General features: G+C 49.6%; 1 protein-coding gene across 4 annotated transcripts in view; it reads left to right on the forward strand.

Moving 5' to 3' along the window:
• The window catches only part of GRIK4 (glutamate ionotropic receptor kainate type subunit 4), a 564,520-nt gene that overhangs the window by 377,901 nt on the left and 161,136 nt on the right, over positions 1–25,483 (forward strand). For all 4 annotated transcript variants that reach the window (XM_075328390.1, XM_075328391.1, XM_075328388.1 and 1 more), the window contains exons 6-7: positions 4,232–4,410; positions 5,185–5,238. In XM_075328390.1, coding sequence (XP_075184505.1) covers positions 4,232–4,410; positions 5,185–5,238 — 233 coding nt within the window. The remainder of the gene's footprint in view (positions 1–4,231; positions 4,411–5,184; positions 5,239–25,483) is intronic.

Genomic DNA, 25,483 nt, shown 5'->3' on the forward strand with positions numbered 1-25,483 from the left:
CCGTGGTTACAGATTATAAAACATCTTGTATCAAAAACTCGTCTCTGCTGATCATTGCCCTACGCTATCGAAATCCTCAGAACATATAATAAGTATTACACCTTCTGGTTCTGCGACGGACTCTAGTACAGAGCTCGTCCTTGCTTCAGCAACACTTGGCAGAACTGACCCTCTTCCTGGCCTGTCTCACTAACCAACCCTCTGCTATCGCACACTCCTCCCATCCTGGCTCTAGTTCCCTCAGCAACTAGGATGAATCTTTTCCATTACACCAACTAAAATCCTTCATGCTAATATCCCTACTTAACATTTCACAAGTAATGCATTAGACAGATTATGCTATAAAATACATTACAAAGTAAAATACAGTAAAACACTTAAAACTGCCGGCCACTTCAGGGCGCTGACCGCTGCACTGCCCCGGTTCTGCTTCATCGCCAGCTGTACTCTCAAGGGGCAAAACTTAGACATTCAAAGAACATATATACATTGTAGGGGTAGGTGTGGGGTGATCCAACCACTTCCTACAATTCTGTTAATCTGTTATATGTACTTAACATGCTTCTTTTTGCAGGTTACTGTACTTTTAAAGGCAACCTGTCATCAGAATTTGCCTTTAGAAGGTATTAGGAACGCTTTATAAGCCTCCAATACTCTCTTTAGTGATGCGGGGAGAGCAGGGGGGTGAAGAAGCTGTCCATGCCGGGATGTCACCTACTCTGGAGTGGGCACGCTCCCACCACACAGTGGCAATTATTGTCCTGAAATAATCCAGAAACCTAATGTAGGGAGAACAGGGACAATTAATCTTTGTTATTTAACACTTACATTTAGCATTTAGAGGATCTTAGGGGATTGAAAGCACACTCCTAATATCTTGTAGAGGCCAGTCCTGATGATAGATTCCCTTCAAAGGTAAAGAGAACCTGTCAAACAATCAAAAGTGACCCGATTTTGCTCTTTTTTATTTCCAATGCTCTAAGATTCTGTATTCCATTTTTCTTATTAGTCTTTGAATGTTTTTTATTCACCATAACGTAATTGATATGGTTCTATGAGGGTAAAGCCCAAATTGTATAGGCTTCTGGGAAGTTTAGGTATGTGAACTGGTGACATGGAACAGAGACCTGTGTGTAAGGTCTAGGTTTAATAAAAGGATTGTTCGAGTTGTGGTCATGTGGTCATGGATTGTAAAGCATTATTTTTGGACGGGGCCAGATTTTTTTAGGGGGCCTCATGTATTTTAGGCATAACTGTCCAGTGATTTATAAAGAGTGCACTACCTACCTGGAGTAGGGAACTGTGAAGAGTGGCTTTAATAATAATAACAATAATAGTAAATCTTTATTTCTATAGCGCCAACATATTCCACAGCGCTTTACAAATCAGGGGGTTCATATATAAACAAATAACAGTTATAGAAAATAATTGGGGTATGGAAAAAAGACAATCCTGCTCGTCAGAGCTTACAATCTACAATGCGATGGGGGGGGGGGGCAAGGTAAAAGTGCTTATTTACAATGGCAGTCCAACCATCTCAAGGAAATGGGGGATAGATGGCTGCCTGGACCAGTTGGCCAGAACCTTGAGATGCATTTGGGTGCCATGGATTTTGACATGGGGTTATATTCTGAGAAGACGCAGAGGGACTATGTGAATTTAGTTCGGCTAGGGAGTGTGATAGGCTGCCCTAAAAAGATGCGTTTTTAGGGTGCGTCTAAAGCTGAGCAAGTTGTGATTCGTCCTAGCTTCTTGGGGTCGAGCATTCCAGCGGATTGGTGCAGCTCGGGAGAAGTCTTGGATCCGGGAGTGGGAGGTTCGGATTAGTGAGGACGTTAGTTGAAAGTCATTTGCAGAGCGTAGAGAACGAGTGGGGTGATTTGACAGAGAGGAGGGTGGAGATGTAGGGGGGTGCCGCACTGTGGAGAGCTTTGTGGGTGAGAACAAGCAGTTTGAATTGGATCCTGTGATACATGGGCAGCCAGTGCAATGACTGGCACAGAGTGGAAGCATCTGAGTAGCAGAGATCTTAAGAACAGCATCCAAGCTTAACAGTTATAGATCACTTCCAACATTATCCTGTGTATCACTCCATTGCATTTTCTATTGTCGCGGGCGGAGGAGGGGACGCCGCGCTCTCCCACTGCTCGGGTCCGGCTGCCGCTGCTGCTGCGGCCTGCTGCTGCTGCTCGGTGGCTCGAGCGATGGGCCGGATCCCGGGGACTCGAGCGGCGCTCCTCGCCCGTGAGTGAAAGGGGATTGGTTTTTGGGATAGTTTATTGTCCGTGACGCCACCCACGGTTGTGGTGATTTGTTGACACCACCGTTGCTCTGTATGGGGATCCTGGGGACTGATGACAGGGAGCAGCAAAGTTGTTGGTTCTCCCCTCCGTGGGTAGAGGGTAGTTGTCCCGGGGCCCAGTGATGAGGTGGGTGATGAGGGATGGCGGGGCCGATGCAGGGCTTGGTGGGGTGCAGGGACGCGGGGGCAGCGCTGTGCCTCACGGCACTGTGGTACTCACTCAGCCTGAGACGGTGACACAGTTCTCGGTAAAACACACGGCTGGAAAGACGGTTCCCACGGACGGCTGCACTTGCTTTTCCCCAGTAGTTGACGGTGACGGTCCCTTTTCCTGCACCTGAGATGATGATGGTAGCGATGGGTTCCCACCGGTAACCCGCTCCCCAACTTGGTTATGGGTCGGAGGAGCCCTACTTTGCCCGCAGGCGCTGGCCCTGAGAAACTGGTGCCCTGGCGGTGGCGGTGTCTCTCTCTAACGGTCGGACTATTGCCTTCAATCGGTTGTTGGGAGACCCAGAGGTCCCCTTCACTGATGGATTTGGCAAATTCATGGCGACTCCTAGCCTTGCCGGGATCCGAAAGGCCCCTGCCAATGGTGCTGACTGCTCTTTGTATACCGCTCCGGTACCGCCGGTCCACCACCCGTCCACGGTCCTTTCGGCGACCTCCAAGCAGCCTCTCCTGCAGACAGTCACCGCCGTCTGCTGACCTTGCTGTCTCAGTCCGGGGCACACACCCGGACCAACTTCAGGCTTGCTTAACTGTTCCTTTTTCTGTCACTACTCTCACTTAGTCTTCCACTTTAACTCCTCTCTCAAGCTCCTCTACCACTTCACTACCTTCTACTTCCTCCTCCCTAGCTTGACTGCCTGGTTTTCCCGCCTCCAGGGCTGTGAACTCCTCGGTGGGCAGAGCCAACCGCCTGGCCCACCCCCTGGTGTGGACATCAGCCCCTGGAGGAAGGCAACAAGGATTTTTTGTTAGCCTTGGTGTTCCTAGCTGGGGTGTAGGGTGTGGTGGTGTTATGACCTGTGACCCCTGGCTTGCCCAGGGCGTCATACTATCAATGGTGGAAAGAGGTCCCATCATCCCAACCTGAATGGTATGATGAAAAACACAGTTTGAAGTTTGTGCCAAAATGAACTGAACTGGCTCCAAACGACTGTCCATCCAAGACTTTGACCACTGAGCTGTATGAGCTGTGTACTGACCTCAAAAGAAAATCCCTTTAACGGTTATAGAATGGTCATGGTATGTTAAAAATCCTTAGTAGATCTATTTGAGCAAATATGACATTTTCCTAAAGGGTGCTTTACATGCTGCGACATCGCCAGCGATGTCGAAAGCGTTACCACCCGCCCCCGTAGTTGGTGCGATATGGGGTGATCGCTACCGTAGCGAACATTATCGCTACGGCAGCGTCGCACGCACATACCTGTTCTGCGACGTCACTGTGACCGCCGAACAATCTCTCCTTCAAGGGGGAGGTGCGTTCAGCGTCACAGCGACGTCACACGGCAGCCGTCCAATAGCAGAGGAGGGGCGGAGATGAGCGGCCGGAACATGCCGCCCACCTCCTTCCTTCCTCATTGCCGGTGATCGCAGGTAAGGAGATGATCGTCGCTCCTGCGGTGTCACACACAGCGATGTGACGTACGAGACAATGATTCTTGGTAAATGAATAACCTCTCATATACCAACGATTTTTGTCTCTTTTGCGATCATTTAAGGTCGCTCCTGCCTGTCACATGCTGCGATGTCGCTAACGGTGCCGGATGTGCGTCACAAACACCGTGACCCTGACGATATATCGTTAGCGATGTCGCAGCGTGTAAATGGCCCTTAAGAGTTTCACTAATAGCTGAATTTCTAAACCATTACATTACCATTATCATTGTTCTTGATCCTAACAAAGAGCTTCTATTTCAGGTCTCCTAAATCTTGAAAAACTCCTACGCCAGTTTCTGATTTCCAAGGACTGTCTTTCAGTTAGGATGCTTGATGATACCTGGGATCCAACGCCACTTTTAAAGGAAATCCGTGATGACAAGACGAGCACTATTATTATTCATGCTAATGCATCAATGTCCCACACCATTCTGATGAAGGTACTTTTTAGCAAATTCATCCATTCATTGCATATAATAGCAGGAACCCTATGCCTTTTATATATCAATTCAATAAAAAAATGACAAAACCTTTATCTTTAGCTGGATTCAAAAGATCCAACACAAAAAAACCTCTGGATATCTCCATATGAAATTGCACATCTCTATTATAGCTCCATTCAGAATATGCACAAGCCCTAAAGCAAATAAGACCGGGGATAATTCTGGTTAATAGGCTTATTAGCTTAAACTGGAGATATCCTTTTCGGAAGAACCTAGTAAAAAATGAAACTGATAAAAACTGGTTTATAAGACATTAACCAATAATTATGAGAAAAAAAATGCTAAGTACTAAAATTCACTCCATGATCTTAAGGAAAATGCCTCCAAGCTGTTCCTGTAGAATGGCGGGATGTAGACACAGGCGGGATTAGTTTGCTAAAGCAGATCCCTATCTAGTCATTTTTCCACTGTATGTAATGAAAACAATTTTTAAGTGGATGAACCATTTACTTAATTAATTACATAAAAAAGTAATAATACTATCGAGTCCCAGCCAACGCGGGAGCTTAGGAGTAATTCACACTCATTAATACCACTCGGCGATTCACTCATTAATACCACTTTCATTTTATTACTGTAAAAGCAAAACAATAAAATGCCTTTCATCCGCTTTCTATCTGTTTTGCACGAATATAATAATTGGTATATTGTTAAAGAAAAAAACTCTTGCTACTTCTAATTAAATGTTTCTATTTTTTTACTCTTGTTCAGGCTGCAGAACTAGGAATGGTATCAGCTTATTATACGTACATCTTCACAAACCTGGTGAGATATGGCCTCTATCTATCTATCTATCAATCTATCGATCTATGTTTCTATTGTATTTCATGTTTTTGTTTGAATTTACAAATACGAGGGGCTGCTGATAAGTCTTTGGCTTTGTGATCTCTTTTTGTTTCTATAGTAACGAATGTTACATCACTTGAAAGCCTTATGTGTCTAATACAGTTAGGTCCAGAAATATTTGGACAGTGACACAATTTTCGCGAGTTGGGCTCTGCATGCCACCACATTGGATTTGAAATGAAATCTCTACAACAGAATTCAAGTGCAGATTGTAACGTTTAATTTGAAGGTTTGAACAAAAATATCTGATAGAAATTGTAGGAATTGTACACATTTCTTTACAAACACTCCACATTTTAGGAGGTCAAAAGTAATTGGACAAATAAACCAAACCCAAACAAAATATTTTTGTTTTCAATATTTTGTTGCGAATCCTTTGGAGGCAATCACTGCCTTAAGTCTGGAACCCATGGACATCACCAAACGCTGGGTTTCCTCCTTCTTAATGCTTTGCCAGGCCTTTACAGCCGCAGCCTTCAGGTCTTGCTTGTTTGTGGGTCTTTCCGTCTTAAGTCTGGATTTGAGCAAGTGAAATGCATGCTCAATTGGGTTAAGATCTGGTGATTGACTTGGCCATTGCAGAATGTTCCACTTTTTTGCACTCATGAACTCCTGGGTAGCTTTGGCTGTATGCTTGGGGTCATTGTCCATCTGTACTATGAAGTGCCGTCCGATCAACTTTGCGGCATTTGGCTGAATCTGGGCTGAAAGTATATCTCGGTACACTTCAGAATTCATCCGGCTACTCTTGTCTGCTGTTATGTCATCAATAAACACAAGTGACCTAGTGCCATTGAAAGCCATGCATGCCCATGCCATCACGTTGCCTCCACCATGTTTTACAGAGGATGTGGTGTGCCTTGGATCATGTGCTGTTCCCTTTCTTCTCCAAACTTTTTTCTTCCCATCATTCTGGTACAGGTTGATCTTTGTCTCATCTGTCCATAGAATACTTTTCCAGAACTGAGCTGGCTTCATGAGGTGTTTTTCAGCAAATTTAACTCTGGCCTGTCTATTTTTGGAATTGATGAATGGTTTGCATCTAGATGTGAACCCTTTGTATTTACTTTCATGGAGTCTTCTCTTTACTGTTGACTTAGAGACAGATACATCTACTTCACTGAGAGTGTTCTGGACTTCAGTTGATGTTGGGAATGGGTTCTTCTTCACCAAAGAAAGTATGCGGCAATCATCCACCACTGTTGTCATCCGTGGACGCCCAGGCCTTTTTGAGTTCCCAAGCTCACCAGTCAATTCCTTTTTTCTCAGAATGTACCCGACTGTTGATTTTGCTACTCCAAGCATGTCTGCTATCTCTCTGATGGATTTTTTCTTTTTTTTCAGCCTCAGGATGTTCTGCTTCACCTCAATTGAGAGTTCCTTAGACCGCATGTTGTCTGGTCACAGCAACAGCTTCCAAATGCAAAACCACACACCTGTAATCAACCCCAGACCTTTTAACTACTTCATTGATTACAGGTTAACGAGGGATACGCCTTCAGAGTTAATTGCAGCCCTTAGAGTCCCTTGTCCAATTACTTTTGGTCCCTTGAAAAAGAGGAGGCTATGCATTACAGAGCTATGATTCCTAAACCCTTTCTCCGATTTGGATGTGAAAACTCTCATATTGCAGCTGGGAGTGTGCACTTTCAGCCCATATTATATATATATAATTGTATTACTGAACATGTTTTTGTAAACAGCTAAAATAACAAAACTTGTGTCACTGTCCAAATATTTCTGGCCCTGACTGTATATGTTTTAGAAATGTTGTGTCTGTTGCTTATGGCAACAGTGTTCTAGGCATGCGGGAAAGCAAAATGTCGGAGTCTAATGCAATATTCGCAGCAATTGAGAGCAGAGGAGTGATAAAATTCTTGTTTCTGCGAAGAAAGTCCGCTAAGGATATTCATGGTGATATGTCGCAGACATTGGGTGATCAATGCCCTTCATATTCCACAGTTAAGAACTGGGTTGCCAAATTTAAAACAGGCCACTTCAGCACCAATGATAAGGAAAGTCCTGGACGATCTAGAGTGGTTGTTGTCCCACAGATCATCGATGCTGTGCACAACCTCATACTGGAGAATCTACGAATTTCAGCTAAAGCAATAGCAGACATCATGGGGATTTTCTGTGAAAGTGTTTGTGTCATTATCCATGAACATTTGGACATGAAGCAATTATCTGCAAAGTGGGTCCCCAAATGTATGACAACAGATCAGAGAAGCATGCGAGTGAAAACTTCCTGGTCCATTTGTCAGCATTTCCGGACTGATGAGAACTTCCTGGATCAACTCGTCACTATGGATAAGACGTGGATTTATTTGTATGATCCTGAAAACAAGGAGCAATCAAAAGAGTGGAGGCACAGTGGTTCTCCTCGTCCAAAGAAGTTCAGGGTGCAAAAATCAGCCACTAAGGTGATGGCATCTGTGTTCTGGGATAAGGAGGGCATGCTGCTAGTGGACTACCTTCAAAAGAGTTCCACCATCAATGCAGGGTATCACATTGAACTTTTGGACCAATTGAAGGCAGCGCTGAAGGCCAAAGGTGGGGCAAGCTGCCCAAAGTAATCTTGTTCCTGCAAGACAACGCCTTCGCTCACACTGCACAAGGGACCACGGCAAAACTGGCAGAGCTGGGCTTCCAGCTGGTTGACCACCAACCTTATTCCCCATATCTAGTTTCCTGCGACTATCATCTGTTTCCAAATCTGAAGAAACACCTCAAGGGTACCAAATTTCACACCATTTCTGATGCCATGGCTGCTACGGATGCCTGGCTTGAGGTACAACTGAAATCCTTCTTCTTATTAGGCTTACAGGACTTGAAATACCGATGTAAGAAGTCTGATGATATCAGTGGAGAGTATGTGGATGTAAATGTAAAGTTTCATCATCCCATCTCATTTCTTTCTGGGTAAAGCCAAAGACTTATCAGCAGCCCCTCGTACTAACTTTAGTTTTGATAACTCTTCTAGGTGCTGCACCACACACACTAACATTTTTTAGCCTCTACTTTTGCACCAGCTTCACCTTTAGGCTGGGGCCACACAGCGTATGGCATCCGATGTGAGTGCATCGGAAGCGATAACTAGCTCCCGCTCTGCTGCGAGCGTAAGCTGAGTCTCATGCTACTGTGATTCAATCCTGCGATCGGATCACAGCTGCCGGAGAGAGGGCAGGTGCGGAGGAGGAGAGGGAGGGATTAATCTCCCAATCTCCTCCATTATCGCACTGCACTCCAGTGTCATCCGAATGCAATGTGATGTTTCACTCACACCCATAAACTTGTATATGTGCAAATGAATACGGATCGGATTCCACCCATAGCATGCTGCGATTGTTTTCTCAGTCTAATTAGGGCTGAGAAATAATTGCAGATGGGAGATGATCCATAGAGTAACATGGGTGAAATACGATTTTTTTTTTATCGCATACCACTGAGTCCATTTTACTCGCCTTGTGTCCTAGCCCTTAATGTCTTACTTACATACATATGCCAATGCCATTCACAATATTTCATAATGGTCTGATCAGTGATTTCTATAGAGGTATAACTATGTACAGTGCCTTGCGAAAGTATTTGGCCCCCTTGAATTTTTCAAACTTTTCCCACATTTCAGGCGTCAAACATAAAGATAAAAATTTTAAATTACTGGTAAAAATCAACAACAAGTGGGACACAATTGTGAAGTAGAACGATATTTAATGCTTATTTAAAATTTTTGAATTTTTAAAAACTGAAAATTTGGGTATGCAATATTATTCGGCCCCTTTAAGTTAATACTTTGTACGCCACCTTTTGCTGCGATTACAGCTGCAGTCACTTGGGGTATGTGCCTATCAGTTTTGCTCATCGAGAGACTGAAATTCTTGCCCATTCTTCCTTTGCAAACAGCTGGAGCTGAGTGAGGTTGGATGGAGAGCGTTTGTGAACAGCAGTTTTCACCTCTTTCCACAGATTCTCGATTGGATTCAGGTCTGGACTTTGACTTGGCCTTTCTAACACCTGGATACGTTTATTTGTGAACCATTCCATTGTAGATTTTGCTTTACGTTTGGGATCATTGTCTTGTTGGAAGACAAATCTTCGTCCTAGTCTTAGGCGGGCTTTGCACACTACGACATCGCAGGTGCGATGTCGGTGGGGTCAAATTGAAAATGACGTACTTCCGGCATCGCATGCGACATCGTAGTGTGTAAAGCCTAGATGATACGATTAACGAGCGCAAAAGCGTCGTAATCGTATCATCTGTGCAGCGTCGGCGTAATCCATGATTACGCTGACGCGACAGTCCGATGTTGTTCCTCGCTCCTGCGGCAGCACACATCACTGTGTGTGAAGCCACAGGAGCGAGGAACATCTCCTACCGGCGTCACCGCGGCTTCCGTAGGATATGCGGAAGGAAGGAGATGGGCGGGATGTTTACATCCCACTAATCTCCGCCCCTCCGCTCCGATTGGCCGCCTGGTGTGTGACGTCGCTATGACGCCGCACGACCCGCCCCCTTAACAAGGAGGCGGGTCGCCGGCCAGAGCGACGGTCGCAGGACAGGTGAGTCCATGTGAAGCTGCCGTAGCGATAATGTTCGCTACGGCAGCTATCACAAGGAAATCGCTGCTGCGACGGGGGCGGGTACTATCGCGCTCGGCATCGCAGCATCGGCCTGCGATGTCGCAGCGTGCAAAGTACCCCTTAGGTCTTTTTCAGACTCCAACAGATTGTCTTCAAGAATGATCCTGTATTTGGCTTCATCCATCTTCCCATCAATTTTAACCATCTTCCCTGTCCCTGCTGAAGTAAAGCAGGCCCAAACCATGATGCTGCCACCACCATGTTTGACAGTGGGGATGGTGTGTTCAGGGTGATGAGCTGTGTTGCTTTTATGCCAAACATATTGTTTGGCATTGTGCCCAAAAAGGTCGATTTTGGTTTCATCTGACCAGAGCACCTTCTTTCCCTTGTTTGTTGTGTCTCCCAGGTGGCTTGTGGCAAACTTTAAACGACACTTTTTATGGATATCTTTGAGAAATGGCTTTCTTCTTGCCATTCTTCCATAAAGGCCAGATTTTTGCAGTGTACGACTGATTGTTGTCCTATGGACAGACTCTCCTACCTCAGCTGTAGATCTCTGCAGTTCATCCAGAGTGATTATGGGCCTCTTGGCTGCATCTCGCATCAGTCTTCTCCTTGTTTGAGATGAAAGTTTGGATGAATGGCCGGGTCTTGGTAGATATGCAGTGGTATGATACTCCTTCCATTTCAATATGATCGCTTCCATAGTGCTTTTTGAGATGTTTAAAGTTTTGGAAATCTTTTTGTACTCAAATCCGGCTTTAAACTCTACACAACAGTATCACGGACCTGCCTGTTGTGTTCCTTGGTCTTCATGATGGCATTGTGCTTTAAACAGAACACTGAGACTATCACAGAGCAGGTGCATTTATACAGAGACTTGATTACACACAGGGGGATTACATTTATCATCAGTCATTTAGGACAACATAGGATCATTCAGAGATCCTCAATGAACATCTGGAGTGAGTTTGCTGCACTGAAAGTAAAGGGGACAAATATTATTGCACGCCCCAATTTTCAGTTATTAATTTTTTACAAAATTTAAAATAAGCAATACTTTTTGTTCACCTTCGCAATTGTGTCCCACTTGTTGTTGATTCTTCACCATAACATTACATTTTTTTATCTTTATGTTTGAAGCCTGAAATGTGGGAAAAGGTTGAAAAATTCAAGGGGGCCGAATACTTTCGCAAGGCACTGTACATTTCATTGCATTTTAAGATCTTTTTAACCTTTGGCAGCAGCTGCCTCACACTGTTCTACAACAGTAAATTCAGTTTATTATTCACTAATGCCCAAGTCTGTGTTAATATTCTAATATAACTATCAGGCAGTGGTGAAACTTCAAGCTTGTGGAACCAAATGCAAAATCTCCAACTATCACAATACAATAAAGAGAACTTGTCAGCACGATTTAGTAATATGAAGTAAAGACATGGCTGTAATGTCGCTACAATACATATTACATTGATACCTTTGGTTAAGAAATCAGCTTTATGGTTATTTTTTAATCACCACTTGAAGTTTTCTCTTAATTAGGTTTGGGTGCTCAGGGGTTGGACTGTACACTGGGTCTTCTCCCTGTCTGTGATTCCCCGACTCCTCTGTCTGTCTCCAGTTGGTTAATGGCACCTCTAGGTTCCAGAGCCCATATGGATGCAATTCTGTAACCATTATAATTACGCCTCTACTACCAGGGCACATGGTTCTCACTGCAGTTTCAGAGAGTACATGATTTAATGCCCTTCTATCCTTATTCCAATAGAAAATAACCTAGAGCACATAGGGTATGTTCACACATTGAGATTTTGTAGCAGAGTTCTATACATCAAAATTCACACCAAGCAGAGCATTTCAAAATACACTGAACAATAATATAAACACAACTATTTTGTTTTGCCCACATGTTTCATCAGCTGAACTCAAAGATCTAAGACTTTTTCTCTCAAATATTGTTCACAAATGTGTCTAAGGCCCCCTTCACACGTCCGTGATACACGTGCGTGTTTGGTCCGTTTCCGTATATACCGGAGACACGGCCAAACGTGCACCAATGTTAATCTATGATTGTGGTCACACGTCCGTTATTTCATTATGTCCGTGTGTGCGTGTCCGTGATCCGTATGTGTTTGCGTTTGGCACGGATGCATGTCCGTTATCTGCACGGAGCACGCACACGTGGACACAATGAAAGTCTATGGGTATGTGCACACACGTTAGTAAACACGTATGCATATACCTATAGTCCGTGTCCGTTTGGTGTTTTTATTTCTAGTGATGTCGGCTATTCTTTCTATTTCTGTGTATGTCGGTCAATCTCCCTGAGTCCGTCGGTCAGTCTCTCTGTCTCTCTGTCGGTCTCTCTGTCTGTCTGTCCCTCTCTCACAGTCTGTCGGTCAGTTTCCCCCCCTCTCTCATACTTACCGTTCCCCGATCTCCGGCGCAGCGCTGCATGGCATTCACACTGCTGCGGCGGCTTTTACTATTTTGAAAAAGCCGGCCGCCCATTAAACAATCTCGTATTCCCTGCTTTCCCCGCCCACCGGCGCCTATGATTGGTTACAGTGAGACACGCCCCCACGCTGAGTGACAGGTGTCACACTGCACCCAATCACAGCAGCCGGTGGGCGTGTCTATACTGTGCAGTAAAATAAATAAATAAATAATTAAAAAAAAAACGGCGTGCGGTTCCCCCCAATTTAAAAGCCAGCCAGATAAAGCCTCCTCCAGCGTCACCTCCATGCAGCAGAGCTGGACGCGACGCTGGAGGTCCGTGGAGTACGCCGGACATGGAGGGTTTGTCGGGGTTAATAAATTGGTAATGAGGGAATTTGTGTGTGTTTTTTATTTCAAATAAAGGATTTTTTCGGGTGTGTGTGTTTTTTTACTGTAACTTACAGATTAATCATGGAAGGTGTCTCATAGACGCCTGACATGATTAATCTAGGACTTATTGGCAGCTATGGGCTGCCAATAACTCCTTATTACCCCGATTTGCCAACGGCACCAGGGCAAATCGGGAAGAGCCGGGTACAGCCCCAGAACTGTCGCATATAATGTATGCGGCAATTCTGGGCGGCTGCTGACTGATATTGTTAGGGTGGGGGGCTCCCCATAACGTGGAGCTCCCCATCCTGAGAATACCAGCCTTCAGCCGTATGGCTTTATCTGGCTGGCTTTTAAATTGGGGGGAACCGCACGCCGTTTTTTTTTAATTATTTATTTATTTATTTTACTGCACAGTATAGACACGCCCACCGGCTGCTGTGATTGGGTGCAGTGTGACACCTGTCACTCAGCGTGGGGGCGTGTCTCACTGTAACCAATCATAGGCGCCGGTGGGCGGGGAAAGCAGGGAATACGAGATTGTTTAATGGGCGGCCGGCTTTTTCAAAATAGTAAAAGCCGCCGCAGCCGTGTGAATGCCGTGCAGCGCCGGTGATCGGGGATCGGTGAGTATGAGAGAGGGGGGGACACTTCAGTCAATCGGGGGATTAGCGGTCACCGGTGAATCCTTCACAGGTGACCGCTAATCAGTACTCGACACAGACAGAGCCGCGGTATGAGGATGAAGTCGGGTGAAGTTCACCCGAGTTCATTCTCATCGCGCAACTCTGTCTGCTGTCAGCCGACATTTATAAACGACATTGTGCATCACACACACGGACATTACACACGGACATTACACGTTCACATACACGTTTATTCCACACGCACACACGGACATTCTGCACACAAACACGGCTAGCATACGCAATTCACACAGGTGCCACACGGACCATAAAAACGGACACAAAAACGGGACACGGACCCGAAAAACGGCCCGTAACACACGTGCGTGTTTTTCACGGACGTGTGAAGGGGGCCTAAATCTGTGTGTAGTTTGCATTTCTTCTTTGCAGAGATAAACCATCCACTTCACAGGTGTGACATATCAAGATGCTGATTGGACAGCATGATTATTGCACAGGTGTGCTTTAAGGCCACGTCTCACTAAGCAACATCGCTAGCAACATCGCTGCTAAGGAACGACTTTTGTGACGTAGCAGCGATGTTGCTAGCGATGTTGCTGTGTGTGACATCCAGAAACAACCTGGCCCCTGCTGTGAGGTCATTGGTTGTTGCTGAATGTCCTGGACCATTTTTTAGTTGTTGCTGTCCCGCTGTGAAGCACAGATCGCTGTGTGTGACAGCGAGAGAGCAACAACTGAATGTGCAGTGAGCAGGGAACCGGCTTCTGCGGACGCTGGTAACAAAGGTAAATATCGGGTAACCAAGAAGCCCTTTCCTTGGTTACCCGATATTTACCTTCGTTACCAGCATCCGCCGCTCTCACGCTGCTAGTGCCGGCTCCCTGCTCCCTGCACACATAGCCGGACTACACATCGGGTAAATAACCCGATGTGTACTCTGGCTAGGAGTACAGGGAGCCAGCACAAAGCGGTGTGCGCTGGTAACCAAGGTAAATATCAGGGTTGGTTACCCGATATTACCTTAGTTACCAAGCGCAGCATCGCTTCCACGCGTCGCTGCTGGCTGGGGGCTGGTCACTGGTTGCTGGTGAGATCTGCCTGTTTGACAGCTCACCAACAACCCGTGTAGCGATGCTCCAGCGATCCCTGCCAGGTCAGGTTGCTGGTGGGATCGCTGGAGCGTCGCTTAGTGTGACGGTACCTTTAGGCTGGCCATAATAATAAGCCTCTCTGAATTGTGCAGTTTTATCTCACAGCACAATGTCACAGATATCGCAAGGAGCGCACAATTTGTAGTGGAGATATTTGAGGGAGCGTGCAAATGGCATGCACACTTCAGGAATGTCCATCACAGCTGTTGACCGTGAATTGAATGTTCATTTCTCCACTATAAGTCGTCTCCAAAGACATTTCAGAGAATTTGGCAGTACATCTAACCGGCCTCATAACAGCAGGCCACGTGTAACCACACCAGCCCAGGACCTCCACATCCAGCATCTTCACCTCCAAGATTGTGTAATAGTGGTGGACAATAGTGATTAGGTTCCTGCCCCTGAAGACATCAATTGCATGTCCCTGAACGTGGGACAGCAGGAAGGGAAGGTGACTGTCGCACTGTAACGTTGGACTGAGTTGCACTGGGACTCACCGGCCCATTTAAATCGGACACAACTGTGGGACAGTTGAACTGTGTCTGTTAATGCAAAGTGAAAATGTCACGTACTGGAAGATTTGTGACCGCTATCTGGAGTGTAATGTTATGAATGACAGTTCACTGTCCAGTAAAGAATTGTGATTCAAGATGAACAGTTGGTCTCCTTTTGTGTGTGAGTTGTCATCCGGTCCTTGCCAGCCCATATCAGCAATATGCGGCCTACATGGGTTCTCAGCCCACATGGCTGAAGTCCAAACAACCAGCCAGGTCCAGGCATTTCATGTAGCATGCTGGGGCAACTGTAATCAATCCTTCACCCTCGACTACTGCACAGCGCCACTCTACAATTGTCTGAGACCGGCCACCCTGACAGCTGCTGGCACATTGGATTTGCATATTCAAATCATTTTTGCACAAACTATCAAAAACCATGTCAGGGAGGGTCATCTGCTGTTCATCATCCTCATCGGAACCTCCACCTGACTGCAGTTCGTCGTTGTAACTGACTTGAGCGGGCAAATGCTCACATTCCATGACGTCTGGCATGTTGGAGAGCAGTTCTCTTCACAGATGAATCACAGTTTTCACTGTACAGGGCAGATGGCAGAGTGCATGTGTGACGCCCTGGACTAGCCAGGTAGTCACATGCATAACAACATGCACACACACCCCACCCTAGACAGTAACAACAGTCAGACAAAAACCCTTGTTGCCTCCCTCCAGGGTCTGATGTCCATACCAGGTGGGGCGGAGCCAGGCGGTTGGCCCCACTCACTGAGGACTTCACAGGCCTGGAGGCGGGAAAAGCAGGCAGTCTAGTTTTGGAGGTGAAAGTGAGAGGAATAAAAGGTCTGCGTGTGCCTGTGTAGGAGCCCAGGCACTGACAGCAAGGTTGGCAGACAGTGGTGGCCGTCTGCAGGAGTTGGTGGAACTCTGCAAAGCCGTAAGGACCGGGGCTGGGCAGTGGCCCACCGGTACCAAACCGGAGAGCGGAGTCAAGCTAAGCACACACAGGCAGGGCCATCGGACCCTGACTAGGCTTGGAGCCGCCGTCAATAGTCAAATGTGACAGGATCCCCAGGGGTTCCCCAACAACTAAGTCACGACAGAAGGCAACCGCTCACACCGTGAGGATATACAGCTACCGCCACAGGCTAGAGATCCAAGGGCCAGCGCCTGCGGGCAAAACGGGCTCCTACGGCACCTATACGCCGGGGAGTGGACTACCGGTGGGCAACCACAGGAGTCAGAACATTTCTAAAAGGTGCAGGGAAAGACAGCCACCATCAGCTGTCCGGGGAGAGCACAACAACACTGCAGCCGGCTGCAGGACCCGTCCATCCGGCCATTTGGTTTACCAGAGACTCTGTCAGTGATTGTCTGAGGGAGTACACCAATGCCATCCGGCACCGCGCCGCGCTGTCCCTGCACCCCAGCCGTCCAGCCTCCCCGTTACACCACCGGGCCCCGGGATCACCAACCCCCTAACCACGGAGGGGACAACATCCTAGCTGCTCCCTACCATCTCTCCCGGGATCCCCATCACCAGCAGTGGTGGTGCCATCATCATCACGTCCCGTGGGTGGCGTCACGGACAATCTCCCTAACCCAACCATCCCTTTTCACTCACGGGTGAGGAGCGCTCCTCGAGTCCCCGGGTCTGGCCCACTGCTCGAGCTACCGAGCAGCAGCAGCAGAAGCCCTGGACCCGAGCGTGGCGAGCGCGTCCCCTCCGCCCGCGACAACTTGGCGTCACGAACAGGATAGAACCGATCTACCTACCGGTAGAGGTGCGCCTTGCAGTCCCCGCAGGCGGCGTCCGGCCGAAAAATTTGAAGCACCGCCATTTTTGGCGCGAAGATTTCCCGCTCAAGCGTCTTCCCCGAGCAGGGAAGGCGCAAAAGTGAAGCCCCGCCCCCAAAGAGGAAGTGCTAAAGAGAACCAAGGGGGGACGGGAAAAAGATGTCTGCGCCCGACGGAGCCGTTGGAGGAGTGGCGGTCACAGCCGCAGCAGCGCCCGTAGATGGAGACGCGGTAGCTTGTGCTCCGGCCGAAAGAGCGGGGGAGGCCGCGGGCCCGGCGGTCGCCCAGGTAATGCCGTTCTCCCTGCCCTATGTGCCCGGTGCTACCCGGCTGCCGGAGTACAATGGGAAGCCTGATGCTTTGCAGGTGTTCTGGAAAAAGATTAGCCCGGTCCTCAATTTATATCCCTTGACTGACAGGCAACGGGCAGCGGTAATGCTAGGGCAGCTAACCGGCACGGCTGAGCAGGAGACGGAGACCTGGACCGACGCGGACCGAGCCTCAGTGACTACCATTTTTGAGAAACTCCAAATCGCTTTTGAGACCCGCACGGAAGCGGAATTGCGGATGCAGTTCTATCAGTGTCGACAGCGGCCTGCGGATAATATAAGAGACTATACCGTGCGCCTGCAAACAGCCCTCCGTACGCTGAAGTGGGTGGACACTATTAATGATGCGGACAGCAATAAGATGCTAGTGGAACAATTTCTGCAAGGGCTGGGGTCTGCGGAAGACCGCAAGCAGCTACGGCTGTGAGCCTTGGAACACCCGAATCTGGATTTTGCAGTATTGAAGGAGCGGACCATCAAGGCCCTGCAGGTCCCAATGCCTGAGGCGGCCCCATGGCCGGCGGAAACCGCTCCCATCACGGTGGCACCTCCTCCCCGGCTCTACAGGCCCCTGCAGCGCCCGTCAGAATGATGGAGGAGCTAGCTGCCCAGGTCCGCCGCATGGATGGAGAACCTAGCCAAGATCCTCGCCGCACTCCAGCTTCCGACAAGAGTCAAGCCCCCAGGGAGGATCCAGCTCGCCGACAGCCTGGAAGATGTCCCCTGGATGCAGTGGAGAAGGACCAATGACTCACGGTATGGGCCTCCTATTTGTTACAGGTGCAGCAAGCCTGGCCACTACTCTAGGCGATGCCCGTTAAACGAGCAACCCCTGGGGCCAAGGGCCAATCCTCAGGAGTAGACACCGATGCCCCCCCCGACTGGCGAGACTGGTACGTCGGAGCTCGCCCCATCATCCCTCTGGCAGTGGACGGCATCCCGCTCATGGCCCTCTTGGACACAGAATCACAGGTAACCACTATACCATATACACTGTACCAGCAGTATTGGGGTACTGACGAACTTGCCCCCTCTGATGATAGCCTGACCCTTGTCGCAGCCAATGGACTCCCTCTAACCCAAGTGGGATACAAACAAGTGACCCTGACCGTGGGACGTGCGGAGTTAAAGAACCAAGGGATGATTGTGGTGATGAATGAACCCAGTGACCATAACCCAAAAGTAATCCTAGGGACTAATGTGATGGAGCATTGTATGAGTGAGGTGCTGAGTCTGTTGCAGCAGTTGGCCACCACACCAGGAGGAGGCCGACAGAGGGCTGTGCAGCGTGAGATCCGGGCCCTCCTATATCGGCAACAAGTGAATTCAACTGGTGGAGAGATTGGTGGAGTAAGGGTGATGGATGGGGCCCCCTTGGTAGTGCCACCCCGAAGCGAGATGATGATTTGGTGCAGGGCAGCAGTAGGCCCCCCAGGGGCGCGACTACCCGGCGATGGTGGAACCCACGCCTTCTGAACACTGGCCCACGGTGATGGCGGCCAGAGGGGTGGTTGACGTCAAAAAGGGGAGAGTGCCTGTAAGAGTGTTGAATTGTGGTGAGGAGGAAGTTAGGCTTCCCTGTTACGCTACCCTTGCCAAGTTGCTTACCCTATACCCTCACACCATTCACGAAGCCGCCCCTCCTCCCTCAGCATCCCCTGCCAGTAACCATATACCCCCTGAACAGTTAGGAGAGTGGTGCCAGGAACTACACATAGACACTGAAATCACACCCACGCATCACAAAGAAGGGGTATACAGGGTAGTGCAAGAGTATGAACAGGTTTTCAGCAAGCACTCATTGGGTTTTGGGAGGATTAAAGGGGTTCAACACCATATACCTACAGGCATACATCCACCCACTAAAGAAAGATATAGGCCCATCCCGTCAGCCCATTATCAATGCGCCAAAGTCATGTTGAGGAACATGAAGGAGGCAGGGGTCATTCGGGATACTTGTAGTCCCTGGGCAGCCCCACTGGTGCTGGTGAAGAAGAAGGATGGCACCATGAGAATGTGTGTGGATTACCGGAAGATTAACCAGATAACGCATAAAGATGCCTATCCTCTCCCCCATGTCGAAGAGTCGCTAGCTGCGCTGAGAACTGCTAACTTCTTCTCTACCATTGACCTTACCAGCGGATACTGGCAGGTGGCGGTCGCACCATAGGACCGTGAGAAGACTGCATTCACCACTCCCATGGTACTCTGCGAGTTTAACAGCATGCCGTTCAGGCTGCGCAATGCCCCGGAACCGTCCAACGGCTCATGGAGTGTTGCCTGGGACATCTCAATTTCGAAACGGTCCTACTGTATCTAGATGATGTGATCGTATACTCCCAGACGTACGAGGCCCACCTGGAACATCTGGCTGAAGTGTCCGCGTGCCTAGCCAAGTATGGGATGAAACTGAAGCCATCCAAAAGCCACCTACTGAAGCCTAGGGTACAGTACCTCGGACACGTGGTGGGCGCAGAAGGTGTCACCCCAGATCCCGAGAAGATCACTGCTATCCAGGACTGGCCGAGACCGACCACAGTGAGAGAGGTGAGACAGTTCCTGGGCCTGGTGGGCTACTATCGTTGCTTCATCAAGGGGTACACGAAGATGGCCGCCCCCATGCAAGATCTCCTCGTGGGACAGACCAAGGGTGGCAGGTCCCCTGGATCTCCGTTTGTGTGGGAGAAGAAGCATGAGGAGTCCTTTCACCAGCTGAAGACGGCCTTGACGGGAGAGGAGATCCTGGCGTACCCCGACTACAGCCTCCCGTTCATCCTCAACACCGACGCCAGCAATGTGGGCTTGGGAGCAGTCCTGTCCCAGGTCCAGGACAGGCGAGAAAAGGTGATCGCCTATGCCAGCAGAAAACTCCGGCCCATGGAAAGGAATCCCGAAAATTACAGCTCCTTCAAGCTTGAGTTCCTGGCCCTGGTGTGGGCAATCACTGAGAGGTTCCGACATTATCTCACAGCGGCAAAATTCACGGCTTACACGGACAATAATCCGTTGACCCATCTGGACACGGCCAAACTGGGCGCTCTGGAACAGCGGTGGGTGGCCAGGCTGTCTAATTATGACTTCACTATCAAATACAGAGCCGGCCGCAAGAACACCAACGCGGATGCGTTGTCCCAGATGCCCCACCTGCCGGATGGGGGGTCGGAAGATGATGACCTCGAAGAAATCGAGTTGCCCGCATTCCATTGGCCACTGGTCGAAAAACTACATGTCAAACAACAACAGGCGAACCTGGACCCGCTACCCAGTCAGGGATGGCGAAAAGCCCAAGACCAAGCGCCTGCTGTCCAATTGGTTAAGACCATGATTGAACAAGGCTCCTCCGGAATGGATCCGGCAGCACCCCCGTAGGCCCAGCGACTGTGGAAAGCACGAGCCCGGCTGTACCTGCACGAGGTGAAGCTATATCAAGGGCTGATCAACCCGAAGACTCACGAGAAGGTTCGTCAGCTGGTGGTCCCTCAGGTCAGCGTGCCCAAGGTCCTACGGGCATATCACGATGGCGCCGGGCATTTCGGCTGGAAAAAGCTGGAGATGTTGCTGAGAGAGCCGTTCTATTGGAGGGGGATGTGAGAGTCTGTGGAGGCTTGGTGCCGAGAGTGCGGCCCCTGTGCGTTGAAAAGGAAGGATGAAGTCAGCCAGAGCCCCTCTACAGCCGATCATCACCCATCAACCGCTGGAGTTGGTTGCCTTGGACCACGTCAAGCTCACACCCAGCCGGAATGGATATACCTATGCCTTGACCATCGTGGACCACTACTCCAGATTCATGGTGGTTGTTCCAGTCAAAGATTTGACCGGCCGTATCGCAGTCAGGGCATTCCAGGCCTACTTCTGTCGACCGCACGGATACCCGGAGAGGGTACTTACAGACCAGGGTTCAGCCTCTGAAGCAGAGGTGTTTCAAGAATTCTGCCAATTGTATGGTTGTAAGAAGATCAGGACCACGCCATACCATGCCCAGACTAATGGGATGTGTGAGAAGATGAACCACCTGGTCCTGGATCTCCTCAAGGTGATACCGTTGGGAGAGCGGAACCTGTGGCCAGAAAAGCTGCCTGATCTGGTAGACATGTACAATAACGTCCCTTGTAGTTTTACCAAATGCACCCCGGCGTATCTGATGAGAGACCGACCGGGCCGGCTGCCGGTGGACTTAGAAATGGGCTTGGAAGCTCCTGAGGCCCTTCCTTCGACTGCTGGCTTGGATACTCGGCGGCAGATCCAATACCAACAAGTCCAGGATAGAGTTAAGCGGATCGGCTATAATCCGGGTCCGACGGATCTGGATCGGGTTGCCGCCGAAGTCCGGATCCGATCCGGAATCCGCGGCTATGTAAATGAATAGGGAGAGAGAGAGAGGGAGAGAGAAAAAAAACGAAAAAAAAAAAACCAAATCCGGATCGTGCACCCCGGATCCCGGGTACTGGTTGGACTCGGATCGGAACCTCAAACCGTGCAGATCCAGATTTTTCAGATCCGGGTCTGCTCAACACTAGTCCAGAAGTATGTGGAGAAGAATCTCGGTCAGAGCCGGGAGAAACAAGCACAATGTTTCAATAAGCGAGCGTCAGCCGTCCCCTTTGAGCTGGGAGATGTCGTGCTGAAGGGACGAGACGGACCCATAAGCTGGATGACCAGTGGGAAAGGACCCCGTATGTCATACAGCCCACTGAATGGGAGAATGAGAAGGCTTATCTGATCAGTCGCGACCATGGGAGGACGGCCACTACGGTTTCCAGGGACCACCTGAAGAAATGTCCTCACCCCTTGAGAGTGACAAACGAAGTTCCAGTTCCTACGCCGAGCGGGGAAAAGGAGAAGAAGGTGATCCACACAGTGATGGGCAATTTTCCAGCAGACTGGCCTATGCAAAACGGTGTGGTGATTGTTCCAGTGATAATGTTCCCACAACACGTGGAAGAAATGGAGACGGAAACGCCCACCAGTGAGCCGCTCGAACAAGCACCCAGGGACGCACCTATACCCCCTCCCCTTGGGACTCCACTCTCCATACCTGCCATCAGGGAAGAGGAACTGACTGTCTCCTCTGTCCCCTTGCCCTCTACTGATGACAGTGGGCCCAGAAGGTCCACATGCCTCAACCTAGGTTGACCCCCACTTAGGTACAGGGAAACTAACATCTAGGGGTGCCGTATGTTAATTGTGTAAATAGCTGAATGAATGATTGAACACTAATCAAACCGAAGTTTTACCAGATTGCCGTCCGTTTTAAGACAAGTTGGCCCCGTGGGGACTCTCTGTGTTTTACCGCCCACATGAGAAACTGCTCATGAACATTGCCAAGAACTGGCAGGCCACCCATGAACTTGTGGGCCTGTAAATAATTAGTGGGCCGTTTTCTGTTCCGTACCGCCTCCGGAAAGGCAGGTTGGAGGAAGGGCCCGCAGCAGAGGAGGCTGGGGCCCGGCCACCACCAGGACCGGTGGCCATCCTCCGGGGGTCAGGGGTTCCCCTGGACATGGGGTCCCCTGAAGTGACAGTCGGGTGCGAGACACGGTACCCGTTCCCGCTCGGGTAACCTGTACCTGGACTGGGGTAAAGGGGTGCTGCCTGTTTCTTAGGGGCAGCACCAAGGTTTAGGTTATTTGGGTGGAAGAGCGGATGACCACGAACCCGTCCGTTTTAATAAAAATGTCTACCGTTTGAAACGTTAAAGTACCGTGCCTCCCGTAAGGGAAGAACTGAAATATACTTATGTTGAATGTTATGTGTTAAATTATCTTTTACAGAAACAAAATTAAAACCGGTGATGGACGGGCAGCCCGTGGACGGTCTGCATTTTACCAAGGGGGAATGTGATGCCCTGGACTAGCCAGGTAGTCACATACATAACAACATGCACACCCCCCCACCCTAGACAGTAACAACAGTCAGACAAAAACCCTTGTTGCCTCCCTCCAGGGTCTGATGTCCACACCAGGTGGGGCAGAGCCAGGTGTTTGGCCCCACCCACCGAGGAGTTCACAGGCCTGGAGGCAGGAAAAGCAGGCAGTCTACCTTTGGAAGTGAAAGTGAGAGGAGTAAAAGGTCTGCGTGTGCCTGTGTAGGAGCCCAGGCACTGACAGCAAGGTTGGCAGATGGTGGTGGCCGTCTGCAGGAGTTGGTGGAACTCTGCAAAGCCGTACGGACCAGGGCTGGGCAGTGGCCCACCGGTACCAAACCGGGGAGCGGAGTCAAGCTAAGCACACACAGGCAGGGCCATCGGACCCCGACCAGGCTTGGAGCCGCTGTGAATAGTCAAATCCGAGTGTGACAGGAACTCCAGGGGTTCCCCAACAACCAAGTCCCGACAGAAGGCAACCGCTCACACCGTGAGGATATACAGCCACAGCCACAGGCTAGAGATCCAAGGGCCAGCACCTGCGGGCAAAACGGGCTCCTACGGCACCTATACGCCGGGGAACGGACTACCGGTGGGCAACCACAGGAGTCAGAACATTTTTAAAAGGTGCAGGGAAAGACACCCACCATCAACCGTCCGGGGAGAGCACAACAACACTGCAGCCGGCTGCGGGACCCGTCCATCCGGCCGTTTTGGTTTACCAGAGACTCTGTCAGTGATTGTCTGAGTGAGTACACCAGTGCCATCCGGCACCGCACCACGCTGTCCCTGCAACCCTGCACCCCAGCCGTCCAGCCTCCCCGTTACACCATCGGGCCCCGGGATCACCAACCCGCTACCCACGGAGGGGACAACATCCTAGCTGTTCCCTACCATCTCTCCCCGGATCCCCGTCACCAGCAGCGGTGGTGCCATCATCACCACGTCCCGTGGGTGGCGTCACGGACAATCTCCCTAACCAAACCATCCCCCTTTTCACTCACGGGTGAGGAGCGCTGCTCGAGTTCCCGGGTCCGGCCCACCGCTCGAGCCACCAAGCAGCAGCAGCAGAAGCCCCGGACCGAGCAAGGCGAGCGCGTCCCCTCCGCCCGCGACACATGTACGGCATTATGTGGGTGAGGGGTTTGCTGCTGTCAATGTTGTGAATCAAGTGTTCCATGGTGGCAGTGGGGTTATGGTATAGGCAGGCGAATGTTATGGCCAGTGAACACAGGTGCATTGAATTGATGCCATTTTGAATGCACATAGATACAAGATCCTGAGGCCCATTGATGTGCTTCATTCACAACCATTACCTCATGTTGCAGCATGGTAATGCACGGCCTTATGTTACAATGATCTGTACACAAATCCTGGAAACTGACAACCTCCCAGTTCATACACGGCAGCATACTCCCCGGACATGTCACCCATTGAGGATATGTGGGATACTCTGGATTGGCGTATACGACAGCATTTTGAATTTCCTGCCAATATCAGCAACTCTGCAGCCATCATGCAGCGGACCAGAATCCACAGCCACAATCACCAACCTGATCAACTCTATGCGAAGGAGATGTGTTTTAGTGCGTGAGGTAAATGGTGGTCACACCAAATACTGACTTGTTTTATGATCCCCCCAGAGCCCTCCAATACTGTAAAACTCCACATTTTAAAGTGGCCTTTTATTGTGGCCAGCCAAAGGCACTCCTGTGCAATAAAAACGCTGTCTAATCAGCATCTTGATATGTCACACCTGTGAGGTGGATGGATCTTGGCAAAGAAGTGCTCAGTAAGGGTGGCTTTACATGCTGCGATATCCGGCCCGATATCGCTAACATGCGACCCACCCCCATCGTTTGTGCGAAACGGGCATATCGCTGCCCGTCACGCACAAAATCTGGCACCCCCGTCACACATACTTACCTGCATAGCGACGTCGCTGTGACCGACGTACCGCCTCCTTTCTAAGGGGGCGGTCCGTTCGGCGTCACAGCGGCGTCACTAAGCGGCCGCCCAATCAATGAAAGCGGAGGGGCGGAGATGAGCGGGACGTAACATCCCGCCCACCTCCTTCCTTCCGCATTATGGCCGGAGGCAGGTAAGGAGATGTTCCTCGTTCCTGCCGTGTCACATGTAGCGATGTGTGCTGCCGCAGGAACGAGGAACAACTTCGCCTCTGCGACAGCAGCGATAACTGGCAGCGGACCCCCATGTCAACGAGGAGCGATTTTGGACGTTTTTGCAATGATCCAAAATCTCTCCTAGGAGTCACACGCTACGACATCGCTACAGCGGCTGGATGTGCGTCACAAAATCCGTGACCCCAACGAGATCGCTGTAGCGAAATCGTAGCGTGTAAAGCCCGCTTAACACAGAATTAGACAAATTTGTGAACAATATTTGAAAGAAAAAGGCCTTTTTGTGTACATAGAAAACGTCTTAGATCTTTGAGTTC

Source organism: Anomaloglossus baeobatrachus, chromosome 11, assembly GCF_048569485.1.
Source record: "Anomaloglossus baeobatrachus isolate aAnoBae1 chromosome 11, aAnoBae1.hap1, whole genome shotgun sequence".
Classification (NCBI taxonomy): Eukaryota; Metazoa; Chordata; class Amphibia; order Anura; family Aromobatidae; genus Anomaloglossus; species Anomaloglossus baeobatrachus.